General features: G+C 37.3%; 1 protein-coding gene across 3 annotated transcripts in view; it reads right to left on the bottom strand.

The window, feature by feature from the left end:
* Nucleotides 1-22,851, bottom strand: part of cadm2b (cell adhesion molecule 2b) — a 151,480-nt gene that overhangs the window by 4,847 nt on the left and 123,782 nt on the right. For all 3 annotated transcript variants that reach the window (XM_088011661.1, XM_088011662.1, XM_088011663.1), the window contains 5 exons: nt 17,051-17,203; nt 16,486-16,623; nt 10,954-11,112; nt 10,547-10,637; nt 10,202-10,380 (listed from right to left, as the gene is read on the bottom strand). In XM_088011661.1, coding sequence (XP_087867787.1) covers nt 10,202-10,380; nt 10,547-10,637; nt 10,954-11,112; nt 16,486-16,623; nt 17,051-17,203 — 720 coding nt within the window. The remainder of the gene's footprint in view (nt 1-10,201; nt 10,381-10,546; nt 10,638-10,953; nt 11,113-16,485; nt 16,624-17,050; nt 17,204-22,851) is intronic.

Below are 22,851 nucleotides of genomic sequence, written 5' to 3'. Positions count from 1 at the left end.
AAGTTTGATTCATCGTTGACAGAAACACTCCGGCAGTTTTTAAGTTTAAGGTGGCTTGAGTCTGAGTAGCTCCTGGAGTGTCCTTGAACATCCTCACCTTTTATCTGAGGATGAGAGTTTGGATCAGGTGCTAAAAACCTTCATACAAGTGGGTGCACCAATAAGACAATGATCCCAAACACATGAAAACTGGTTTTGGAGTGGATCAGACTTCTAGTATTGCTTGATCTCAGCCTTTTTTTTTTTTTTTTTAACAATGTGTGGATTATAATTAAAAGCTGAAACTATGTTGGTCAAAGAGTTGTGCCTAGAAAAGTGGTCAAATATTCAACGAGAAGCATGCCTGAAGTGTGGCAGTTTCAAAAGAATCTGTGGTCAGATTGTAACTTGCTAAAGGACATATGACCAAATATGAATGGGAGTGCACTGCATGCACAATTTTGAGCCTTGCAAAAATGTATGCTGTGTCAGCATTCCTTTCTGGGTATATAATGTATCATGTCCAAAAGTAATATGGCATTCTCCAAGAATTGAATTTTTGTTCCTGAATTTAAATATTAAAATTATTTTTTTCTCTGCTAACATCAGATTGTCATGCAACTTTCTGACTGATACTTTAAGGATGTTCTAACAGTATGTGTTAATTTGGCATATTATTGAAAGGATTACAATGTAAAAGTGATATTAACACACTGCTTGATTTTTCAGTTAACTTGATTAGAGAGCTCACTCATTTTGTTATTTAAAAGACATTTGAAAAGCATTTCCTTAAAATACCGCCTTTCATAACGATGTCACTTAGCAACGGAAATTATGGTGCTATTACATTTCCTCAAGTACTTTTCATAGCACTCCATTGACAATAAAGCTTGGCTAATTGCTTTACAATGTATATTAAGCACCAAGCAAGCAGTACTAATGTGACAGTCTGAGGCATCGAAAATTTCTTGGCGTCGTTCTAACATGAGCAGCATTCCATCTGAGGACAGTGAGTCACTGCTGTTGATTTGGCATATGCCACTAAATCTCATTCTAGAGTCGCGGATGATCACAAAAGAGTCGACATATGCTACTACAGCAGGAGTGGCATGACACCAGCCACTTTTGGTTCTATGCATCTCTTGGAAAACTGCAGTCACTTTGGTTAAGCCGCTCACAAAGAGACCAGCAAATTACCTTGCAATATTTTGGCTGATCTGATATTAAGTGACATTGAGAAAATAACCCTTTTGTCGTACTAATTTTACTGCCCATTCAGTTTAAACCTGCAGCACTCATATCAGATATGATTAAGCGACAAACACCGTATCAAGCAGATTAATGCAAAAAGAACCTAACGCATAGTCAACAGAAATGTCTCGGCTAAATTCGTAACATGAACAGACTCCACAAATAATTTATGAATTTCCATTCCATTTTCGTATGCTCAATGAAACACTTACCAACACTATCACACAAAGGTCCACTTTTTCCCTCTCTGAGGTATAACTTAGTATGAAAAAGGCAAACCAAAATACCAACATGTTGTGTTATAACTTATGCAGTCCGTGGTATGAATAGAGAGAAAGCGTCTAGTGTCAGCAGAGCGAGCATCCATGCATGTTGATGATTTGGCTCATGCAGGGTGAGGCCATGATGTGTCCTGACCCAGAGCCAGTTCCAGCATCACACACACTAATTCTGGCTTGCAATGATCATCCATTGGGATATTTACCTGTTGTAGGCCCTGGAAAGTCTTTGGCTGTTGCCATGGTTGTAGACAGTGACAGCAGTAGGAAAAGATGAGGGGAACAACACCATGACATAAAAGGTGACCACAGGTTTCAAAGCAAAACGTAATAGCTTAGCATGATCTTGGGTTCTGGTTAATTGAGTGCGAAAGTGACAAAAAGGGAAGCTTGCTGTCGTGCCGAGCCAGAATGAAGAAAAATGATCCCCTAGGTGAGCAACAGAAGATTATGTTATATACATGTTCTTACATAACTCAAAGTACATGTTTAGTATTCTACCCAACATTAGCAATGAGGAATTAAATTCACGAGTTTCCCCTTCTCTTCATGGAACACGTGAAGCCTGTGTACACTCCACAAGAATCAAGAAATTTGTTTACCCATTCAAAGTTGGCAAGAACAATAGTGCTTCTTCTGTTGAAGGTATTTTAAACTTCACGAGGCACTCAGTTAAAGTACCCCAGGGAAGGCCAAGTCAACCATTTACTACACTCACAAATTTCTGACCAGCCGCCCAATGGTTGTCAAGGGCTACAACAATAAAACGAACTGCCGGGGGCAACAACAGTAAAAAGAACTGCCATGCTTATGTGTCGAGAACAAACTGTGAGAACTTCAGCTCTGTGAGAAAGGATACATTTCTCGGTTCTTGCAGAATGCACAGGCCTTTAATCTCTTAGGAAACATTTCTTTATTGAATCCAAATTCTGGGTTTGTGCTATTCAGACAGAAGTGTGATAGTTTTAAACCAACCAAGAGGGCAATTGTGACCTTGTCTGTTGGGTTGAAAGAAAAGTCTGAAAGGACCCTCACTGTTCAAAAGTCGCCATTTTTAACCTAGGGAATGACCTGACACATATTTACAGAACCTTTTTAAATAGGAAATATTAAAACATTTCTTTATAATAATGTGCAGGTCTTACTTGAATGAGTTTGTTTTCTTTTCACGTAACAATAGCATTTTACCAACTAAGTAGTGGGCACAAGCTAGTGCTAGTGGTAGCTACTGTTAGTAGTAGCTAGTGCTAGGCATGATTAACAGTCGAACTTTGGACAAAGAATTGGCTATAAAAGTTTATATAAACAGGTGATATTTTATAAAGTGTTTTATATTATAAATTACCTTCTTCTATGAATATTCCTAGGAAGGCTCTCCTTGAGTTTGGGTGTGGAATGGTGCTGCTCTTGACCTGAATTTCTATTCCTTTGTTACATTTTGTTTTACATTTGAATTGTCTCATTCTTCTCTTATCATTTCTTCTCAATAAAGTAGTTACTTGGGCCTGATTTTCTTCACTGGTGGTCTTATATCCAGTTTATCAAACTCAGACAACATACAGTTGGTTAGCCATCACTTCTTTTTCTGGACCTGGTGTGGCTCTTTCGATGTCCACTTCCTTCTAAGGTTTTTCTCTCAACATTCGTATGACTGATATATCCGCTGACTTTATGTTCTGGATAGTATCGAGTAAATCTATGGGATAATGTCAGGTGTTTTAGACCTTTGTCTGCAGTCTTCTTTTGTGTTTTTACTCTAGTGCTATTTAAATTGTTGGAGTAGACTGGGTTGTGACTGAATGTCTGGGATCTCCAAGGCTGATCAGAAAAGCAACAGGACAGAGCAAATCCTTCTTGCATGCGGCAATAATTTGTGCAGAAAGCAGCTTTCAGTGGGCCTTTAGTTCTCTTCTAAAGTCCAATTGAGAGCTGGATTAAAGCTCTCAGTGTATGATGATTTTTATTTTTTATTTTTTTTTGCATAGCAGCACACATATAGTCTTCCTTAGTCATAGGCAGAGAACAGATTCATCCCTCTATTTTTATGGTCTTGAGTGACTGTTCAGTCAATCTGTGCCTGGGGCTTGTTACCTGCATATTTCTTTGAATGCTCTGCATATGTTTTGGCAATATGCCTATTTATCATTGTCTCCATAACATATTTTTAAAGAAAAAGCTTTGATGTTGTGCTGAGGACATAGTAACTTGACATTTTTTTCCTAATAATTAAGTTCCAGCATTGTGAACTATGAACTATATTCTAAAGCTGGCATGCCTGGAATGGAAGACGATAAACGCACTGGATGACTGATTCACAAGGCTCTTATTGGCTCGGATACTACTTATTTATGCACATTTCTTCTGAGAAATAAAAGTGGTTATGTCGTTGTGACATTCTGTGTGTCTATGTTTCTCTTGTGCAGCAGCGCTGGCATTCAGTTTCTCTGCCCCCTCTTCTTGGAACAGCTTCCAATGTGAACTGAAAATGTCAGAACTTGTTTTACTTAATGCTTTCCACTTCATCTTAAGAAACCACAAATGGAAATCCTTCAAACAGTGCCTGTGTTTTAAATCTTAAACTGTTACTGTTTCAATTTTAAATAGTTGCACTTCCTCTGTCAAATTGACTGGACTTTATAAATTTTTTTAATGTTTGTTTTGTTTTGTTATTGTTGCTTATTTGTCCTGTCCACTCCTAATCTACCATGTATTGCAAAAACTATTCTTAGCACGAAAACTTTTTCACAATTTTGCATATTACAGCCAAAAATGTCAATGCATTTTAATACAATCTAGTGACAGAGCTATATATTGTATGAGAAAATTGTAAGGTAGAAAAAAAAAAGAATAGATTATCAGGAAAATCAGGAAAATGTGACATGTATTTATTTATTCAGCTCCCTGGTAGAATCAGTTTTTTTGCATTTGTAGCTGCAGTTGTTTTGAGATCTGATTTATACATCTAAAGTTGGAACTCTTATCCCCATTCTTCTCTACAAATCAATTTAAGCTCAAACAGGTTTAATAGTATTTGTGGAAACCAAATTTGTCTTGCCATAGAGTCTCTTTCTATTTTTACAAAATAGATTGAACAGAGCTCCTTAAGATGTCCAAAGGTTGAAATATTATTTGACAACTTAACCCTGTGTTAGATGATTTTTTTTCACATTATTTTCACTTTTCACCACAATAATCAAATTTTTATTTACAGAAAATATAGAAAAGGGATGCTTTTTTTAAAGTTCTTCATGCTGGCAAAGTGGGCGTAGATTAAAGTTGTGACAGCAAAGTTTCCTTGTAAACCCTGTGGTGGACATTATTGTTTTAGGTTTACTATAGGTTCCTCGTTCCAAACATGTAAGCCATTTTTCTGGAGTTGCTAAACAGCATTTCCAGCATCTTGACTTTCTTTGCTGCAGTCGATTCAATTTTGCAAATAATTTGAAATGGTTAAAGTAGTCTTGCAAATGTTCCTTCAACATTTTTGACAAATCCTAATGACAAACAGAATTCATTTCACTAAAAGCATCAGATAAAAACAAAACCTTTGGCTGTTTACAAGTAAATGTATCATTGCTCCAAAGAAAGCTTATGACTAGTTTATCAAAATGAACTGCATCTGAAATATTTCTCCATTATTTATGTTTTCCCATTATAAGACAAAAGCTGTTTTGACTGTCAAGGTAAGCATTTATATTTTGCCTGCAGAGTGCTCTTGTGGATCAGTATGAAACAGTCATGCATAATAAACACTACTGCACTAATAACATTCAGAGATATAAACCAAAGCTTGCACATGGATTATATGATTTTGGCAATCATTGTAGCACAAGTGCATGCTTATTGATTTGTTGAGCAGGTAGAAACCCTTCAGCATAAGAACACTCCAAACAGCTTGAGTTTTCTATTTTCCGCCTCTGCAAATATATTTTTATTTGTGCAGTCATTTGTGAATATTAAATAAATAATGTGGTAACTTGCTCCTGTAATATCTGAACTAATCTGGAACAGTGTAATAAAACAGTTCTGTGTACAAAAAAGGGAACGCGAAAAGGAGAGCACATTGAATTCATCATCTGAAACAAGTCTATTTTCTAGCTCATAGCTTGGTTGTTAGCTCATCAATCATCAAGTGTGTGCTCAGTATCATGTTTGTGAGTGCATGAAGAGTTGGGGGGCCTTGGTGAGGGTGTAAGTGTCCCTGTTAATGCCGCTCTGAGTAAACTGATGATGGAATCTCTGCATTACAAAAATTAAAAATTGACAAATGGAAGGTTGGTCATGTTTTGAAAATGTAAAGTTACTGGAGTCAATTTTATAGGTCAGCACAAAAAAAAATGTTTTATACATTTTTTGCTTGATTCCAGAAAATTAACATTATTAATTCTCATAATAACGTTAAAGCAGTAGTTTTCAAATGGCCATTTCATTTATTAGAAAAAAAACAATCTAGCATTATGTAAAACAGTGATTGCCCCCTCTTGAGTTTTCAAATCCAGCTCAATTATTAGCCGATCTGCAGAAAGAGGAAATCCTTTAAATAGTGCCTGAGAACATGAAGCAGTTTAAAATGAGACAACATCTTCTCAGAAAATGGATAATTTGCTGGATCTGTAAAACCATGAATTCTGCCCCTGCCCTGAAGAACAATGTCAGGCTATCAGTTCATGACCTTCAGCCCATTCCCAATGGGTTATACAGCAAGACTCAGGAGACATGACCTTTAACAAGCTATTCAAGCTTAAAAACCCTCCAGTGCTGCTGAATTAAATAATCTCCATACTTTGTCCACTTCAATTCAAAAGACTCATTGCCAGTTATCACCAGTGCGTAAGGGAAGTTGTTGCTGTGTTGAGGATGGCACAACCAGGTACTAGATTACTTTTCCACATGGGCTTAGTGTAGCTTGAAGACTGATTTTACCCTCTCAATCTCAAATTATTATTTGTAAATTGTGTTTCGGATTTACCCAGGTTCTCTTTGTCTGATATTAACATTTGTTTGATGATTTGAGACATTTAAATGTGGAAAAAACAAGTATGTTTGGAGCAAATACTTTCAGAAGCGGAAGAGTTCGGGGTTTCTTTAACACACATTCAAGTCTATTGAGATGGAATTGTATATTCAAAAAACAGAGTGATATGACGGTAAAACGTAAACGACTTCATAGGAATTTCATCTTTATTTAGGAAAACTAATTTTTGTGCAGCTTCAAAGTCTTGTATCCAGTGTCTCGTACTGTGCTTGGGATGGTTTATTAAAGGCAGTATTTTCAGACAGTGATAAATTGTGCTTGATGGATGACATTTATGGCTCCTCGGCTTCCCTGTCATTAGCAAATTAGGTTTAGAGGCTGAGATGATCCGAAAAGACCTGGCAAGAATTCAGCTCATCACAATGTAGCCCTGAAGAATGAGTGTCATCATCAGTGGAAATGAGTCTGTCAAACACATCTTTTACCTGCTTGACTCAATTTTTCATTTTTACAAGTAACTAGGACCTCGGTGTGCGAGGGTTACCGAGAGATGTACTTCACATTTCTTTAGTTGACTGTGAGACTTAAAAAGCTTCTGAACATATAAAAACCTTGCAGTACTAGTAAATGCAATAAGTAAAAAAAAAAAAAAGTCTGAAATACTACAAATTTTTAAGCAGCCGCTTAGCTACGAAATGTGACAAAAGACTCACCAAAGGGCAGCAGGTATGATAGGATAATATAGACCGTACTTTGTCCTCTCTCAGCATACTCTTTGAATAACAGAACAGAGCACAGAGATAACATGATTTGAAAGAAAAATAGTGCCACTTCTTTATCCTTATCCTAAAGCCCTCCCAAATCTCCCAAAGATCCTGCTATGCATCAAGTAATGACCTGTGAGGCGAGAAACTCCCCTCCGTCGAAAGAAGTTCTCCTCAAAAACACAGTGCTCTTGTTTCAAATTTGTATTCATTGATTAATTTAATAAAACCTATAAACACAATAGAAAGGCAGTGATGATTTATTTCCTGCAAACATAGCATCTGCTTTTTCAACCCAGTGATTGTCTTGGGATTGGAATGTCTTTTCCTGAACCGCAACTAAGCTAAATTTTACACCCTCATCCTCCGATATTGGACTTTATCAGAGCCGTTTGAGAGGAGATTCTTGCGTACAAGGTTTGGCAGTGAGCCAAGAGAATTGGGCTGGCCATCACAAAGAGGTGCACAATAATAACTGTTTAAAATTAACTTAGAATGTTCTTTCCCACAGCTATGTTAAAATAATGATGGTAATTACAAGGGAGCCTTTGCATTTTACCTCGACAACAGCACACCTCTGCTCTCCACTCAATTAATACAACATAATCAGACGATTCATGGCTTGAATGAGGTCTTCTCTAAACATGTGGGTAATGCCTTTGTAAAATTATATAAAAAAAAAAAAAAATGTAGGTATGTCTCGAGTAATGGATGGCCAAATTTTATTATTGAATGAGATTTTCTAGCAATTTTAGGTTCACTATTAAATAAAATATATAAAACAGTCTGTGTTTCAGATTCTGAAGTGTCTTTACTCAAGGTACTTTATGTTTTCCCAATACCTGACAGTTTTTCTAAATACATTCTGTACACAGCACAAAATCTTTTTATTAGGCAATACATATTGAGATACAGAGCTGAATAGAAATATGCTTGCCGTCTTGTAGGTTTTTGCTTTTTTTTTTTTGTCCAAAATGAAATGTTTTAAATCAACACACAAATTTTCGTACTGCATAACACCCACTTGCGAAATCATGAATTAATTCAGTTTCAGTCCACACACTCAGGTCTGATTATTGGCTGACCTGTAGAATCAAGAAACTGCTTAACTATAACCCATCTAACAATAGAAAGTAAGCTGGAAGATCTCAAAAAGCAGCAATGTCCGAATCGAAGGATATTCAAGCACAGATGATAACATGTATCGCTATGAAAAGGATTGAAAAGCCATCTCTGTGACTCAGGGACGCCAGTAAACTACATAGTGAGAGGGATTATTCACAGATGGAGAAAACTAAACAGTGGTATACTGTTTAGTTTTCTCCATCTGTGAATAATATAATATAACTCCACTAATATAACTGACAACTTATCCAGGAGGACACAAATGAATCTTGAACTACATCTAATGTTCTGCAGGCTTCATTTCCTTTCGTTAAAGTGATTGTTCTACTCAATAACCCAGACAATAGGAAACAGACTAGGTAAACCAACATGTCCAAGAGAGAGAAAAAGGTTTTATACCAACACTTAAACATGGTGGTAGCAGTGTGATGGGGTGATGCTGCTTTAGGACACGGCTGTAATTGATAAACCCATGAATTCTGCTCTTTATTAGATAACCCTAAGAGTGAATATTTGACAGTCAGTTCATGACATCAAGCCCAAATATACTTGGACTGTACAGTAAGACAATCACCAGTCTCATCCCCAGTTAAATGGCAAAGAATTTAAAAAAAATTAAAAATACTTGGGAGTTCTCTAGCAAGAGCCTCAACTTAACCCAACTGAGGTGTTGTGACATTTTTGTGACATTTCACAAAAACTTTTATCCTTGCAAACTCCCCAATATGTCTAGATTGAACAACTCTGTGAAAAGTATTGGGGTTAAGTCCTCAGCGATATAAAAGCCTGATTGTCAGTTATTAAAAAAACGTTTGACAGCAGTTCATGTCAAAGGTGACACAATCAGAAAATTAGGTTTAGGGGGCAATTGCTTTTTCCACAAAGGACCAGAATTGTTTATGCAGCTCCCCCCCCCTTATTTAACCATACACATTTGAAAATTGAATTTTATATTTATATATATATATATATATATATATATATATATATATATATATATATATATATATATATATATATTTACTCAGATTATCTGATGTTACAATTGACCTGAATTGAACTGGAACATTTAAGTGTGACAAATAAAAATCAAAAGCAGAACAAATCTGGCAGAGAATAAATACTTTTTCACAGTGATTTAGATGCTGGTGAAAAACTCTAAATGCTCACACATTTAAATGTGTTATTCACATATGACATGGTGGATGGAGGAAGCAGAACAATAATTAGGTCAGTTTGAAATACAGTGAGTGGGCGGTAGAAGAGAAATGACATCCTACAATATCACACTTATTAATAAACTACAAAATTAAACCTCAATATATTGCTGTCCAGTTTTAACCAGACCAAGAATACTTTATGGCTTAATTTCTTAAGATTGTACATTTTATGCCTAAAATAATCTGTGGCTTAGTTATATATAAAATATTTAGCTGAACAGTTTAAAAACCTTTCCATTTACAGGAAACATGAATTAATAGTAACTTACAACAAGGTTTACTTTTATTCAATTTACTACACTTCTTTATTACAGCATATTTTTAATTATGTACTTTTTGTTTTAAAACTTTCAGGAGCTGTCAAACAAATTCTAGGAGACTTTTCTCGGAGAATAAAAAAGCTTTTCTATCAATAAAATGGGAGTTAATGCTTACCAGTAATCTTTTTCTAACAGTTTTATTTCTGTTTTTCTTGTGCTAGGTAAAGACTTGCTATACTTCTGTTTTCTTTCCGTTAATCAATAAGTTATTGATATGAAGCAGTAACGTGTCATTAAGCAAAACTTTCGATCTTAAACAACAAAACAAAGCCTTCAGTTAAGTACCCACCATATACAAACAGAATATATTCAGCAAAGCTGGTCCCCACATGGTTGCTGGCCTCACAGCGATATGTGCCATTGTCTGTTTTGTTTAGTGTCGTGATGGTCAGCTCTCTGCCCTCCACAATCATGCGCTCAATGTCTGGCAGCTCTCCTCCATCTTTAGACCAGAGCACTGGTTCAGGTCTGAGGAAGAAAACACCAAAGAAAATCCTGTAGGTTGTGTTTTTTCCTAAAGGTTTTCTAATTAATAAGCTACATAAAGGAGAGACAAGGGCAGAAACGACACCTGAAATGCAGTTTTTGAAAGTGAGCAACTACAAATTGTAATTTTGAATGAAGTCAAACTTACATTGGGTTGCCTATGGAGACACACTCCAGTTTGAAGTATTGTCCTTCCTGTGGAATTATCAGTGAATGTGTGATTTCCAGCTGAGGAGCATCTACAAAAAAGAAAAAAAAAAAACAGAAAAAAAAGACAAAGATTCAATACTGTAACATGACTGAGTGCAAAACAAGCTTTAATGCTAACAAAGCATAAAGACAGTTAGCTCTTTACCCTGTGGGTAGCCTTAGCTTTAGTTTGTATCTTTGTTGTATGTTGGAAGTAATCCATCACCTGCAAGTTAATCCTACACTAATCCATAACAAATGCAGAGCCACACATGCAGACATAAATGTAAAATCCAGCGTTCTCCTCTCTGTATTCATTTTCAGTGCTTACACACCTAATCCGTCTTCACGGATTATGATACTCACAGTGAACCTCCAGGACCTCAGTCGTCAGGTAGGGTTTGTACAGAGACACGTGCTCCACACTGCAGGTGTAAGCAACGCCATCGTCCCGCTTGTCCACCTGGAACAGGAGGCTACTCCTTACTGTGAAGGATTTTCCTGTAGCGTTGACCTCTGTGGCGCCTACAGTGAGAGAGAAACACATGCAAATTAATGTAAAGAGCAATTGTTGAATTTGAGTTATTGGCGTCTGTTTACATTGAAATGCAGTGCTCAGAACATTTAACTTTTCTACATTTTGTCGCTTCACGACTAACATCAACAGATTTTACTTTGATTGTGTGTGATAGACAAACACTCTTTTACTGTAGGACTGACTTTATGTTCAGGGTCTTCGTCCAGCAGAAAGGTGGACCTCCAATACGGCATCCCATTCCTGCCAAAACCCATGAGTAGCATATTAAGTAATCAAAACAGTGCTTATTTTTAATTGAGAGAGCACATAGCTCTTTATTCACGGGCTAGGATAAAAAACAACCTGCCAAGAAATAAAACATGTTCCATCCACCCTTCTGTAAGAAGGTAAGGCGAGAAAAAGTTTGTTTTTCCTTCCTCTTCCTTATCTTCTTTGTCTTCTTCATCCACCTACGCCTCCTGTTCTTTTTCTTGTTGTATTAGACCAACTTTGATGTTAGCACCGCATTTGAGGTGAAAAATATGACCTATCAAATCAATCAGGAGAGTTACCGCCCCTAACTAACATATACGCCCTCTAAACGGAGAGCGAGTGCAATTTTCCGGCAATGGCGTGAAGATGAGTGAAAGCAGTGCGTTTTACTGCTCTCTGGGCCACTGAATAAATATAAATGTGATGACAGTTATTCACTCTCTAAATTAATAAATGTCCTGTCATGCTTGTGTAATTCACTCCTTTGGGTTTTTGGCAGGATTGTTACATCAGACTCAAACCCATTCTCAAGTCAGTAGCAAGTTTTAATCCAGAATTTCCCGGTATGTGGCCTTTCCCCACTGACGAAAGATACTCCCATGGCATGATGATGCCACCTCCATGTTTCATGGTGAGAGAGATCCATCAGGATGTTAGTTTTACACAAAATATTTTACAAGTTGTCAAAAAAAGCGCTTTGTTTCTTAAGTTTTCTGTGTCCACTAAATCCGCATGCTGTCTTCATAAAATAAATTACTTTTTGTGTTTGTAATGTTACAAAATAAAGAAATAACAGCGAAACAAAACTTTCCTTGTTAAATTGTTAAAAAGGGAAATATTAAATTATATTTCAAAACTGTCAGTTGTGGAGAAGAACGTTGCAGTGTTATTTTCCTCTGCATCTCCTTTGAGAGAGAGAATCTTTGGCCTCTGAAACTTGAGGCGAGGAAGAGAGAATGGAGAAAAGAGAGGAATGTGAGCGTTGACTCGGTTGGTTGAGTGTGTTTGCTCCTCCAGGACCATCTCTCAAACATCCCACTCAAACAAAAACACACACTTCACCAGAAGACTGGGGGGAATTTTTGCAGTTGTTGTCACACTTTCACATATTCTTTTATTTTGTTTTAGTTTCATTCGCAGCTGTTCACTCTTAAAACAGTTCTAGATGCTGGTTCTGGTTTTGGTTGACTTTTGAAGATTTGTTCCATTGTTGTTGCATCCCAGTTTGAAATTTGAAAAATTTCTGCGTAGCCTTCACCCAACACTTAATCTGGTACTGTCACAGATCTCACTGAACGAAGAAAAATAAAAATTACATTTAGTTAGTGGTATAAATAGCATGAAAATTTGCTCAGTTTTAATTTTTTGTGATATGCATCACAAAAAACTAAAATAGGTTTAAAAGACTAAGACCTATTTGCAATGAAACCCAGACCAACAACACCCTCATAACTTGGGTTGATCTGCCCCATCACGTACCACTGCAGCTGCAGTCTTTTCAGCACAACGATTTGGAATTTTAAAGACTTAATATCCTTTGCAATATCCTAATTTCTTAATGAAAACCAGTTGTATGGAGATTGTCCTTTGCCATATACTGAATTATTACTAGATAAATCACTATTTTAAAAGACCTAAGTGCTTAAATTCACAAAATTATTTATTTCAGTTAATAAGAACCCGAAAAAGCACACAAATGCTAAAGTAATAGCAAAAAGCCTCCACAATTAAAAAAGAGCAAAATGACAAGACTTGTATCTAAAGAATATTGAATGTTCTGAATTTTGCCTATCAGTACAGAGATGGTAAAGGAAGTGTCTCTGCGGCATAAAACAGAAATCTCTGCAGTGTTTACTTTCATTTTGTCAAGCCGCCTGCAGCATTGGAGCTGCAACAGAGAAGCTGTCAGCCTGTTTCAAGGCGGCTGCTGGCATCGCCAGAGAGCATGTCGTGCCAGCTTTCGTAAGAAACAGGAATGTGCCCAGGTACATCTGCTTTCAACCAACGCCCAAGAGGCCAGAGGACTGAAATTCTGGCAAGTTTAAGCACGCCTGTAATCAGAACATTAGTACCTCAGCGATTGACTTAAAAGATGTCCAAGACCTTATGACCAAAACTAATTGTGAAAGATCTTGTTATACGGTATTTCATTTGCTGTCCATTATAAGCAAGTTGGGGTACATTGTCTTCTTGCCCTACTACACTTTGTGAAGTGGCAGGAAAGAATCCAGAACTCCCAACTCCCTGATGAGTAGTTTTCCATTTGGCCTTATATAAAAGTCATATAACTAAAAAATGATAAATGGTGATCGGCAGCTACAAAAAACAACAACAACAAAAAAAAACAGTTCAGAGTTGTTGGGAAGATGAATAAAATCAAGTACAGGATTTACTTTAAACTGAGGTGAACATTTCAGGAGTCCAACCATCCTAATCTTATAGCTACAATAAAATGGTTAAAATAATTAACCATATATAATATCAAAGTATTGTGGTAAATTGGGTTGAGAATTTGTGATTAGACATTCAAATTATTCTTCAGATCATCTCTCCAACCAATCGGACCAATCTTAAAATATTTTGAAAGAAGGTTGCAAAAAGGTGGGTTTCTAGATATGCATGGCTGGTAGAAACATATCCTAAAAGACTTGAAGCTGGAAATGCAGCTAAACAGATCGACTCAGAAAAGGGGAAGTGGTGGGCTGTTTGGATGAAAGTCAGACTTTTATTTGTAAAACCCTTCTTTCTTTCTTACTTCACAATTATGAACTGCTTTAAGTTCATTTCTTTCATGAAGTCCAAATAAATAACCTGAAGTTATACTCCTTGGCCTTGTACACCACATAATATCACTCTTGCTCTCTTTTTCCTGCAGCTGAACTGATCAAAGTTGAATTTCATATAAAACTCGTGATAACATGGTTTCTCATTATCTGAATTCAAATGTCTTAAGAACTTTCCTCGCCTTGAATAGATAATTGGAATTCCATCTGTTTGTCACAAAGGAAAGGAAACTTCGTGTATGCAAACGGAGTGATGGTGGGTGGATTTTTAATCAGCAGATTACAATTTGAAGCAGAGCTGTCATTCAGTGGCACAAGAAATTTGTATTGCTCTGCACCCTGTAAACAAATTACTTGACTCTGGATGACAGTTGCACTTTGAGGTTTGTAAGGCTGTGCGCTTCTAATATACATTTTTGAAAAACAAATCATCAGAGCATGAAATAAATATGACATCTTTTAGCTATTACACCTGCAGTCGTCTTCGAGCAATAGAGGCTGGTCTCCCGCACCCCACAGGGAAACATTTGATTGACAGCAGACACTGGAGGCAATGATCTTCCACAGAAGAACCAGTGGCAAAACATGCTGCTCCTAGCATATATGCACACCAAAGAAAGCTTTAAAGCGAAGCCTACAAAAGATTTAGATCCTGGAGCACTGATTGACATTCCCCATCTTTGACACTTTGACATGGAAATTAGGTATTTAAGTCAAGACCTCCAGTCTCTGCAATGTTCTCTATCACTCTTTGTGAGGTGCACACAAGTCTGTTTGCCCCAGCGGCATCAAACCCAGTGCACCCAAGTAAAACTAATAAAACATCTGTACACAAGACACCAGTCTGATGCGGATCCGTGGCGCCTGATTATTTTTAGAGTTATGGGGATTACTTATCCCAGACGTACGTACCGTTTCAATCTTTAGATGTGCAGTAAATTCAGTAAAAGTACGTCCATATGCCAGTATAGATTTCTGGGGTTAAATGATTTATCCTAAAGTGCATTTTATAACTCTAAAGTACAAAAGAGATCATCTGAGTGCCTCTGGAGATGGACAGCGTGTCTGGTTGTGTTGCTGTGAGCCAGCTCTCCACTGGCCTTTCAGGAAGCTACGTGCATGTCATTCCAACAGAAAAACTTCATATCCCAGCCCTTTTCCCATCAATCATCGTGCCATGTTGGCCAGACACAGACAGAACCACCAAGAAAAAGCTCTCTGGTGCAAATCTTCAATAAAGAGCAACTGTCACACAGAATCTCCACAGAAAGCTCCATTGTATTAAACATCTCTGTACTGCAGCGCCTCTGTCATTAAGCTGGGGACCAACTGGTCTTGAATCTTTTAGTATTGAATTTGCTCGTGTGTTTTCTTTCTGCACTTTTTCCACTTTTTTTTTTATTTCATGTTTACAAACCTTTGCAGCTCAAGTAAATAATGCTCTAATATTGCATTTCTTCCCATCTGATACTATAGCATACATAATTCTGATTACAAGCTGAGCCAGACTTCCATGAAGTTATTTGCATACACATAAAAAAAAGCATCTTCTAGTCGCACACACTTTTGCATTACAGCAATAGAACATTTGCAGGTGCTACTCAAATGTCAACATTACTTCATCTCATGCTAGGCTATGCAGATGCTCATCTGCATTGATGAATTTTCACTCACCTTAGTAGATCAAGTCCTATAAGTGGTCCCAATTCAAGGTTGCATGACATATGATAACATATATTCTGACTAATTAAGAAAATAATTAATCAACTATACTATGTTGTATATAGAGCAGTAACCTTCATCATTAAAAATGTAAAAATAGGAATAAACATAAGAAACTGTTTCAAACAACTCCAGTTATTATTTATTATTGATACGGAGGTGATATGTAAACCTGGAAGCCGAGTTCTGACAATTAATCAGTTTGAAGTAATTTGAATGTGCAAAAGAAGCTTGCGCGGGTTGATCACCAAAAAACGGATTTTGCCCAGGGGTCAACATCCTCATAAATTGGCCCCAAGCCACTGCAATAGTAACTTTTTCCACCCAAAATCCATAACACAACATTGTACAGCTTTCATTCTAAAACACAGTCCACAAAACAGGGCCACATCATGCGCTTTAAAATCTCCCATATGTGGCCAGTTCTGTGACATCTGTCAGCTTACAAGGACAGCAGCAATGCCCAGACCAGTGTAACGGAGCATGAATATGAGCACAAAAGAATTGCAGCAGTTGAATGACTTGACAGTATGAATGTCTCCTAGAGAGTGCAGGTTGTAAGAGAGGATACAGTTCTCTGTTAAATCCATATCACAGGCTTACCTTGGACCTCCTTGTCATTTCGGAACCACCGAATGTTGGCAGCAGGTTTGCTGCCTGATGTGATGCATGTCAGGGTGATTTCGTCTCCCTCCATGGCTGGCTTGGTAAATCCTGTGATTTCTGGCCGACTTGGCACTCCTGTGGCGCACCGGAGCATAAACAAGATTAGCATTCTGAATACATGTGGAGCACTAATTTGCTAATTGCTACTCATTTAAGTTTAGTTATCCATATCGTCCTTTGATAACATCACATGCATCATTTCCAGGATTCTTTTTGCAACTGGCGCATGCTTTTGTTTTCATTTAGTTAAGACTATTGAATTGGTATAGAGCTCTTAATCGGCTGCAGTACATCCAAAATGCTGTGCCCAGAGACCTTAAAACGCCTTGCTTGTTCCCTGCATAAAGGATAGAATTTAAAATCTCATTGTTTGCCTTGTTGGTTTCTTGGATATACTCCTGTATATAATGCTTATTGATACCATAATTAAGTTGTAATTTAAAGTGTGCATTTGAAAAATCGAGTGCAGAAGGACGCATGCGGAAAAACTGGTCACGCTCACCTAAAACAGTGAGGAAGGCCTTGGTTGTCTTGACAGGCATGGTGAAGAGTGAGCATGTATACTGGCCCTCGTCTGACAGGCTGACGTCATTGATTCTGATGGTGAGCTCCTGTGACGTGGCTCGGACAAGCTCAATTCTGTGATCCCTCAGAGCTGACAGGAAGGAGAAACAGAATGAAAAAGAGCAGAGAGAAAAAAAAAAGACACATCTCACTGATTAGGAAACCTATATAGACCTGGCAACAACCGCAGCTGTGGAGATACTGTGCAAGATGTCTGTAACCTTTACCAGAACAATGCTGAACAAACTGTGTCCCAACCTATTTCAAAAATAGTTGTTTCGCTTTCTAGGCTGACAAGCTTATTTACAATCAAGGAGAGTAACACAAAGTGTCAGTGCAGCGCACTGAAGTGGAACAGCAGCAAAAACTTAGTGCCCAAGTTATAATGTTTATTTTAATTATCAATTACATTCTTGGTTTTTATTTATAACTATAGCAACTGGCTCTGCTTGTGTCATTTGCTATCCCAGTCAAAGACAAAAGTCTCCAAATAAAGTGGTAAAAAACAAATTTATTTCATAAACTCGAAATTGTAGAACAATAGCAACGCAATAATTCATTAGTGTCTATAAGCAGACACAAGCTACAGTGCTAGTCCACAGTTTCCATCCATTCATTATGGGCATAATTATGATACCAATTTTTGGTGTTTTGCAACTAATTTTTAATGTTCTTTTACAGGTGTGGAATCATGGAAGTCACCAGATCCATTTTATTGGGGAATGTGTGCCAAGATATAACTGCCAAGCCCCAGAAAAATATCCCTGTCAAAATCTGTGAAAATATTTAACACTGGATTTAAAAATTAAACCAGTTCTTCAAGGAGAAAAACGGCCCAAATCCCAGCAACTATCGTGAGATGCTTGGGGAAGGATATCTAAAATGTTTGATCCAAGTTAGACAGTTTAAAAGACAATTCCATGAAACACTAAGGAAGTGTATATAAACCTCTAAAGTTGGTGAGGGTTTCAAAAAAATCTTACTGAAATTGTTTTTGCCTTTGATAATAATAATTTTGATAGTCCTGATTGAACTAAAACAGAAAGAAAAACTGTCTGGTTTAATTTCAGACAATGAGGGAAAAAAAAGTTATTTTCTCTTTTTACAAAATGTTTGTCAGCATCTTGTTATACTACTAATTTGAACATTTTCTCTATAAAAAATATTGGTGCATCTACATACAAAAAAAAGAAATCAAAACTGATTTTTAAGTCTGAGCAAATCTACTTTTCATGTTCTACGTCCTTGATGGAATCCATCACTCATTGAACTACATCTAAAAACCAACAAAAGCTAGATGTCTTAACTGAGTAAGGTCAGCCTGTACCTTTTATCCCTTTTTACACTATTAAATTCAGAATAACCTTCTTCTTCTTCTGTATGAGTACAAGTGAGCAACCACAGAGGGCAGGAGGCAAAGTGGCTTCATTGAATAAATTACACATTCTTAATCCTCAGTCCCTTTAGGCCTGGCCAGCTCCCTCCTGGGATTTTTTTCTCCCCATTTAAGGTAATTTAAACTCTGTTGTGCTGCACTCCAAAGACAAAATCTGGCAAAATGAAGCAGGAAGGTTGCTGATTAGGATTTAAGACTGGTGGTGCGTCACAGCTGGCATTTGATTTCAATGATACAAAAACAGCAGTGATGTAAATTACAGCAAAATGTAACGGGCTGACATGCTTATTAGGTTTTACACAGAAAATAGATAATTATCGGAAAGGCTGCTCTTTATCCTTAATTACATGTAATGATTGCTATCATATAATGACATGCACTTAAAGGGGACCAAAAGACCAATGCCTGGAAGATGTTTCTTAATGGAGATTTAAATTTTTATTTTGAAGAATAAAGAGCAATGTAAATAAATTAAATCTTCAAGCAATAATTCAAATTTATAAAAAAAAAAGCCTCGCCACTGGGCAGCCAGCTCATTACTTGCTACGAGGTTTGAAACAAACATTTGATAGTCCTGCTGTAGCAAGCAGCATTCTGAAACAAAGCTGCTGTTTGTAGTTAAGCACCCTCACAATGCAGCCCAAAATTGCCCAAAGGCTTCGGCAGAAAGCAGCAAAGTCTTTGGTGGATCCACAAGCTGGAGAGGTGATGAGGTCTTAGCAAACGCTGCACAGCAACTCAAGATATGGAATTATGGCCTGGGAGGATCAAACCTGCGAATGAGATGATACGCTCGTCCCGGCCTATATCCCTCTATCTCTGCAACACACGGAGGAAAGACGGAAAGAAACAAGCCAAGCTTTCTCCTTCCCAACTCCCCGCTCCTGGAAGCACAAACACCTTTTTGAGATGCTGCTAAATGTTTTGTGTTCTCCAACGGATTTGTTGATGGAAAGGTGCTGTTTTTGTTTTGCGATGAACTGCCAGTAACTTGTAAGCTTTTGCATGAAACCTTTGCAGTTTCCTCCAGTAGGTGTGATCAGCATGAAATGATATCTGTTTCAACACATTTTGTAGCGCCGTCAAACGAGGATTAAAATGCCAGTGCAACTCCCCAATGCAGAGCACACTCCCCTTGGTCTGCTGTTCCAATAAAAACAGGTACCATTTTCGATAATTACAGACGCAGGTTCAGTCTTGTGCCATTTGTAATTTTGGTACTCCATAGTGGCACATGCAGTGCCTAGTAGAAGTATTCATGTTTTTAACACGTTGTGGTGTGCGTTCGCATTCAGTTCCCCTGAGTCATTACTCTGTAGAGCCACCTTTCACTGCAATTACATCTGCAAGTCTTCCGGGGGTTGTCTAGACTGAAATTGTGTTTGCAAATAGCTCACAGCGCAGAGCATCTGTTCACATCAGTTTTCAAGGTTTTATCTCAAGTGGCTATAGGCCTGGACTTTGAGTAGGCCATTCTAAAACACTAATATGCCCTGATCTAAACCATACCAGTCTAGTTGTGGATGGATTTCTGCAGCTCCCCTAGAGTTACCATGGTTTTCTTAGCTGTTCCTCTGCTTTTGCTCTCCTTCCTCAGCTTTTTGCCTTTGATGGACTTGTTATTTTGCAACTGTGCCAAATTCTTTTAACTTTCAGATGACAGATTAAACAGTGTCCAACTGAAATCTTTGGATATGTTTTTAACAAATATCTGAGGCTTTCACAGAACAGTAGAATTTAGGAGTATACATAGCCACACACTATTTCCATTTTTTTTTAACTTCTGAAAGCAGTTGGTGGCACATTTAATTGTAAAAAAAAAAAAAAAACATGTTTTTTTAAAAGTGAATTCACTTAAACCACCATTACACTGAATCATATTTGCTTAGCACTTAAAATCTGCATAAAATCCATTAAAGTTTTTGGTTCTGAAGAGAAAAATTTAGAAAAGCTCACAAGAAAATGAAGGCACTGTGAAAAACATGTCATTCGACAGAACTACATTGGTCTCAGAGTTTACAGAACACAATTTTCCCAGGATCTCACAGGTGTAGTAACATGTTATTCTCAGTTTCATTGCATGTGCTTGTCATTGGAAGAATAAAGCTAAAATCTCTCATATTCGTCTGTCACCAACTTTAAAAAGACCCATTATCAATGTCTGCTGTTCAATTGACGCTGTGTCTGTTTTTAAATACCAAAGAGTGACCCAATGCAATACAGACGGTTGATAATTTCAAGTGACATTTAAAGCTAAAAGGATTGAGCTCATTTTCTGTAATTCATGAACATCACATTACTATTCAGGACTGAAATATATCCAAATGTCAGTTGCTGAAATATTGAATCTCATAGACAAAATCCAAGAAAAGCCGACTAAAAAAAGGGTGGCGTTGACCGACGCTATTTTGCTGAAAAGCCAATGACATTAAAATCAAACGAGTAAAAGCTTATATTGATCGAATAAAATGTACAACTCAAAAACAAGTATTGCTTGTTACTCAAATATCATACGACCGGGACAACAAACTACTAGGAATCCAATCCTGACAAAGGGCCCAGGGTGTGGGTAGATCTGTCACAATCAGACCCAAATGCCACGGCTGACAAAGTTTTTTTTTTCCAGGTACTTTGGGAAATCAATGTGATGAAAAGGTTCATTTCCCCCAAACCCTAGATAGCTCTGCTTCTGTTCATTCTGCTTAGGCAGAAACATAAATCTGCACCCTGCCCTTGTGTTTGCTCCAGCCTTGTAGCATGGCAGCTAAATGACATGGCAGGAGTGCATCTTTGGTGATGGAGGCCTTCCCAAGGTTGTCTCAGATCAGTTGAACTTATTGCCCCGGTTTGCATGTAATGTTTTATTTATTTTTCCCCAACAGAACTTAGCCCTATCTACCACAGTACCTTTTAAACCATTAGTGCCCGTAGGATTGTTTTTCTTTTTTGCATTTTGTTACAGGATAAACTTTAATTTTTAAACAAAACAAGGAAGAATGAAATCATGCTTTCCAAATTAAGTTATTCCAGTGTGAAAAGTGTGGGGCTTATTTATATGAAGTCATTTTGACTCTTTTAGCCCCAAGTAAAGTTCTGCACAACAAACTGCAACCTATTTAGGTAAAAGTCCATCTATTTGTACTTTAACTTCATTGTTAAGACAGCTGTTCAATGAAGAACACAGGAGAGGACAAAGCAAACGTGAGCAAAAGTCTGTTCAGAGACTAAATGAAACGTTTTTTGCCTACATAAAATTACTGCGCGTCAGAAAACAAACACTATGACCACAACATTTCCATTATGAAAAGTATTTTAGCAGTGTTATGCATAATTTAATGTGAAGGTTTTATTTAACATCATGCATTATTCTGTTGGCTCACTGTTTTTATTTTATTTTATTTTTTTCAATTAAACCATTAAAGATATAACTTTTCCTATTTTAGTATGTCAAGAAAAAAAAAGTATTCTAGAATATCAAAAATAATTAAATACAGTAGGAATGGCATGTATTTTGAGATTTCTCAGTGGGGTCTGCTGGAGACAGAGAATCAAGAATATCAAAAATGAAACGACGTTCATTTTATTTTTATCACACAAATGTTAAAAAAAAAACATTTCTAGCATCTTAAATATGAGCGATTTTCTAAGAGCCTAGTCAGAAAAGGTACATTTTAAGTCCATCTATTAGTCTTGGAGCCAAACAAAGAGTTGTCAGGTTCAGTCAAAATATTTTACATCTGTGTTCCCATGTCACCATTTTTACATGGCCCATTACCACTTTGAGCTAGTCTCGAAATGTGAAAGCACTAGCTGTCCTTCAGCAAGAACACAGAATCCTGGCAAGCACCCCCTGCCTGCTTTCCATCCATGGGCTCCGCTCTTTGCAATTAGAGGGTGTTTGCTGCTGGCTGTGCTCGCTTGGTGGCTGTGTGGGTGATTTTGGACAAGTTCCAAGTATATAGTGGTGCAGGCAGGGGGCTCTTCTGCACCACACATGTGGCTACAATTAACAGAAGGAAAGAGCCTTGTTCCAGAGGGCCATTGTCACTGCCTGCTCGCTCAGAAATCCCACAGAGCAGATGCTACTCAAATTAGACTAATTTTCACTGCTTGAAGCGGTTACACCAAAGAAGGAGGAAATCTTTTCATGGCTATACATACACCTGATTCAGAGAGAAGGCAAGGAGACTGAAAATATTTTTGTGTTTTTCAGATCCTTCACATATAAGCTTAATTGTACAATTTGAGGCCAATTTTTAATATTTCAGCAATCCAGTTAAAATGGGGCACAATCATTACATAGACTGATATTTTCCAAGTGTTTGTTTTTCTGATAATTCTGA

The sequence above is a fragment of the Poecilia mexicana genome, unplaced genomic scaffold, assembly GCF_051168715.1.
Source record: "Poecilia mexicana isolate PSO_F unplaced genomic scaffold, ASM5116871v1 scaffold_13, whole genome shotgun sequence".
NCBI classification, from domain to species: domain Eukaryota; kingdom Metazoa; phylum Chordata; class Actinopteri; order Cyprinodontiformes; family Poeciliidae; genus Poecilia; species Poecilia mexicana.
The sequence above is the reverse complement of the archived record's forward strand: the minus strand, read 5'-3'. Positions and strand labels throughout refer to the sequence as shown.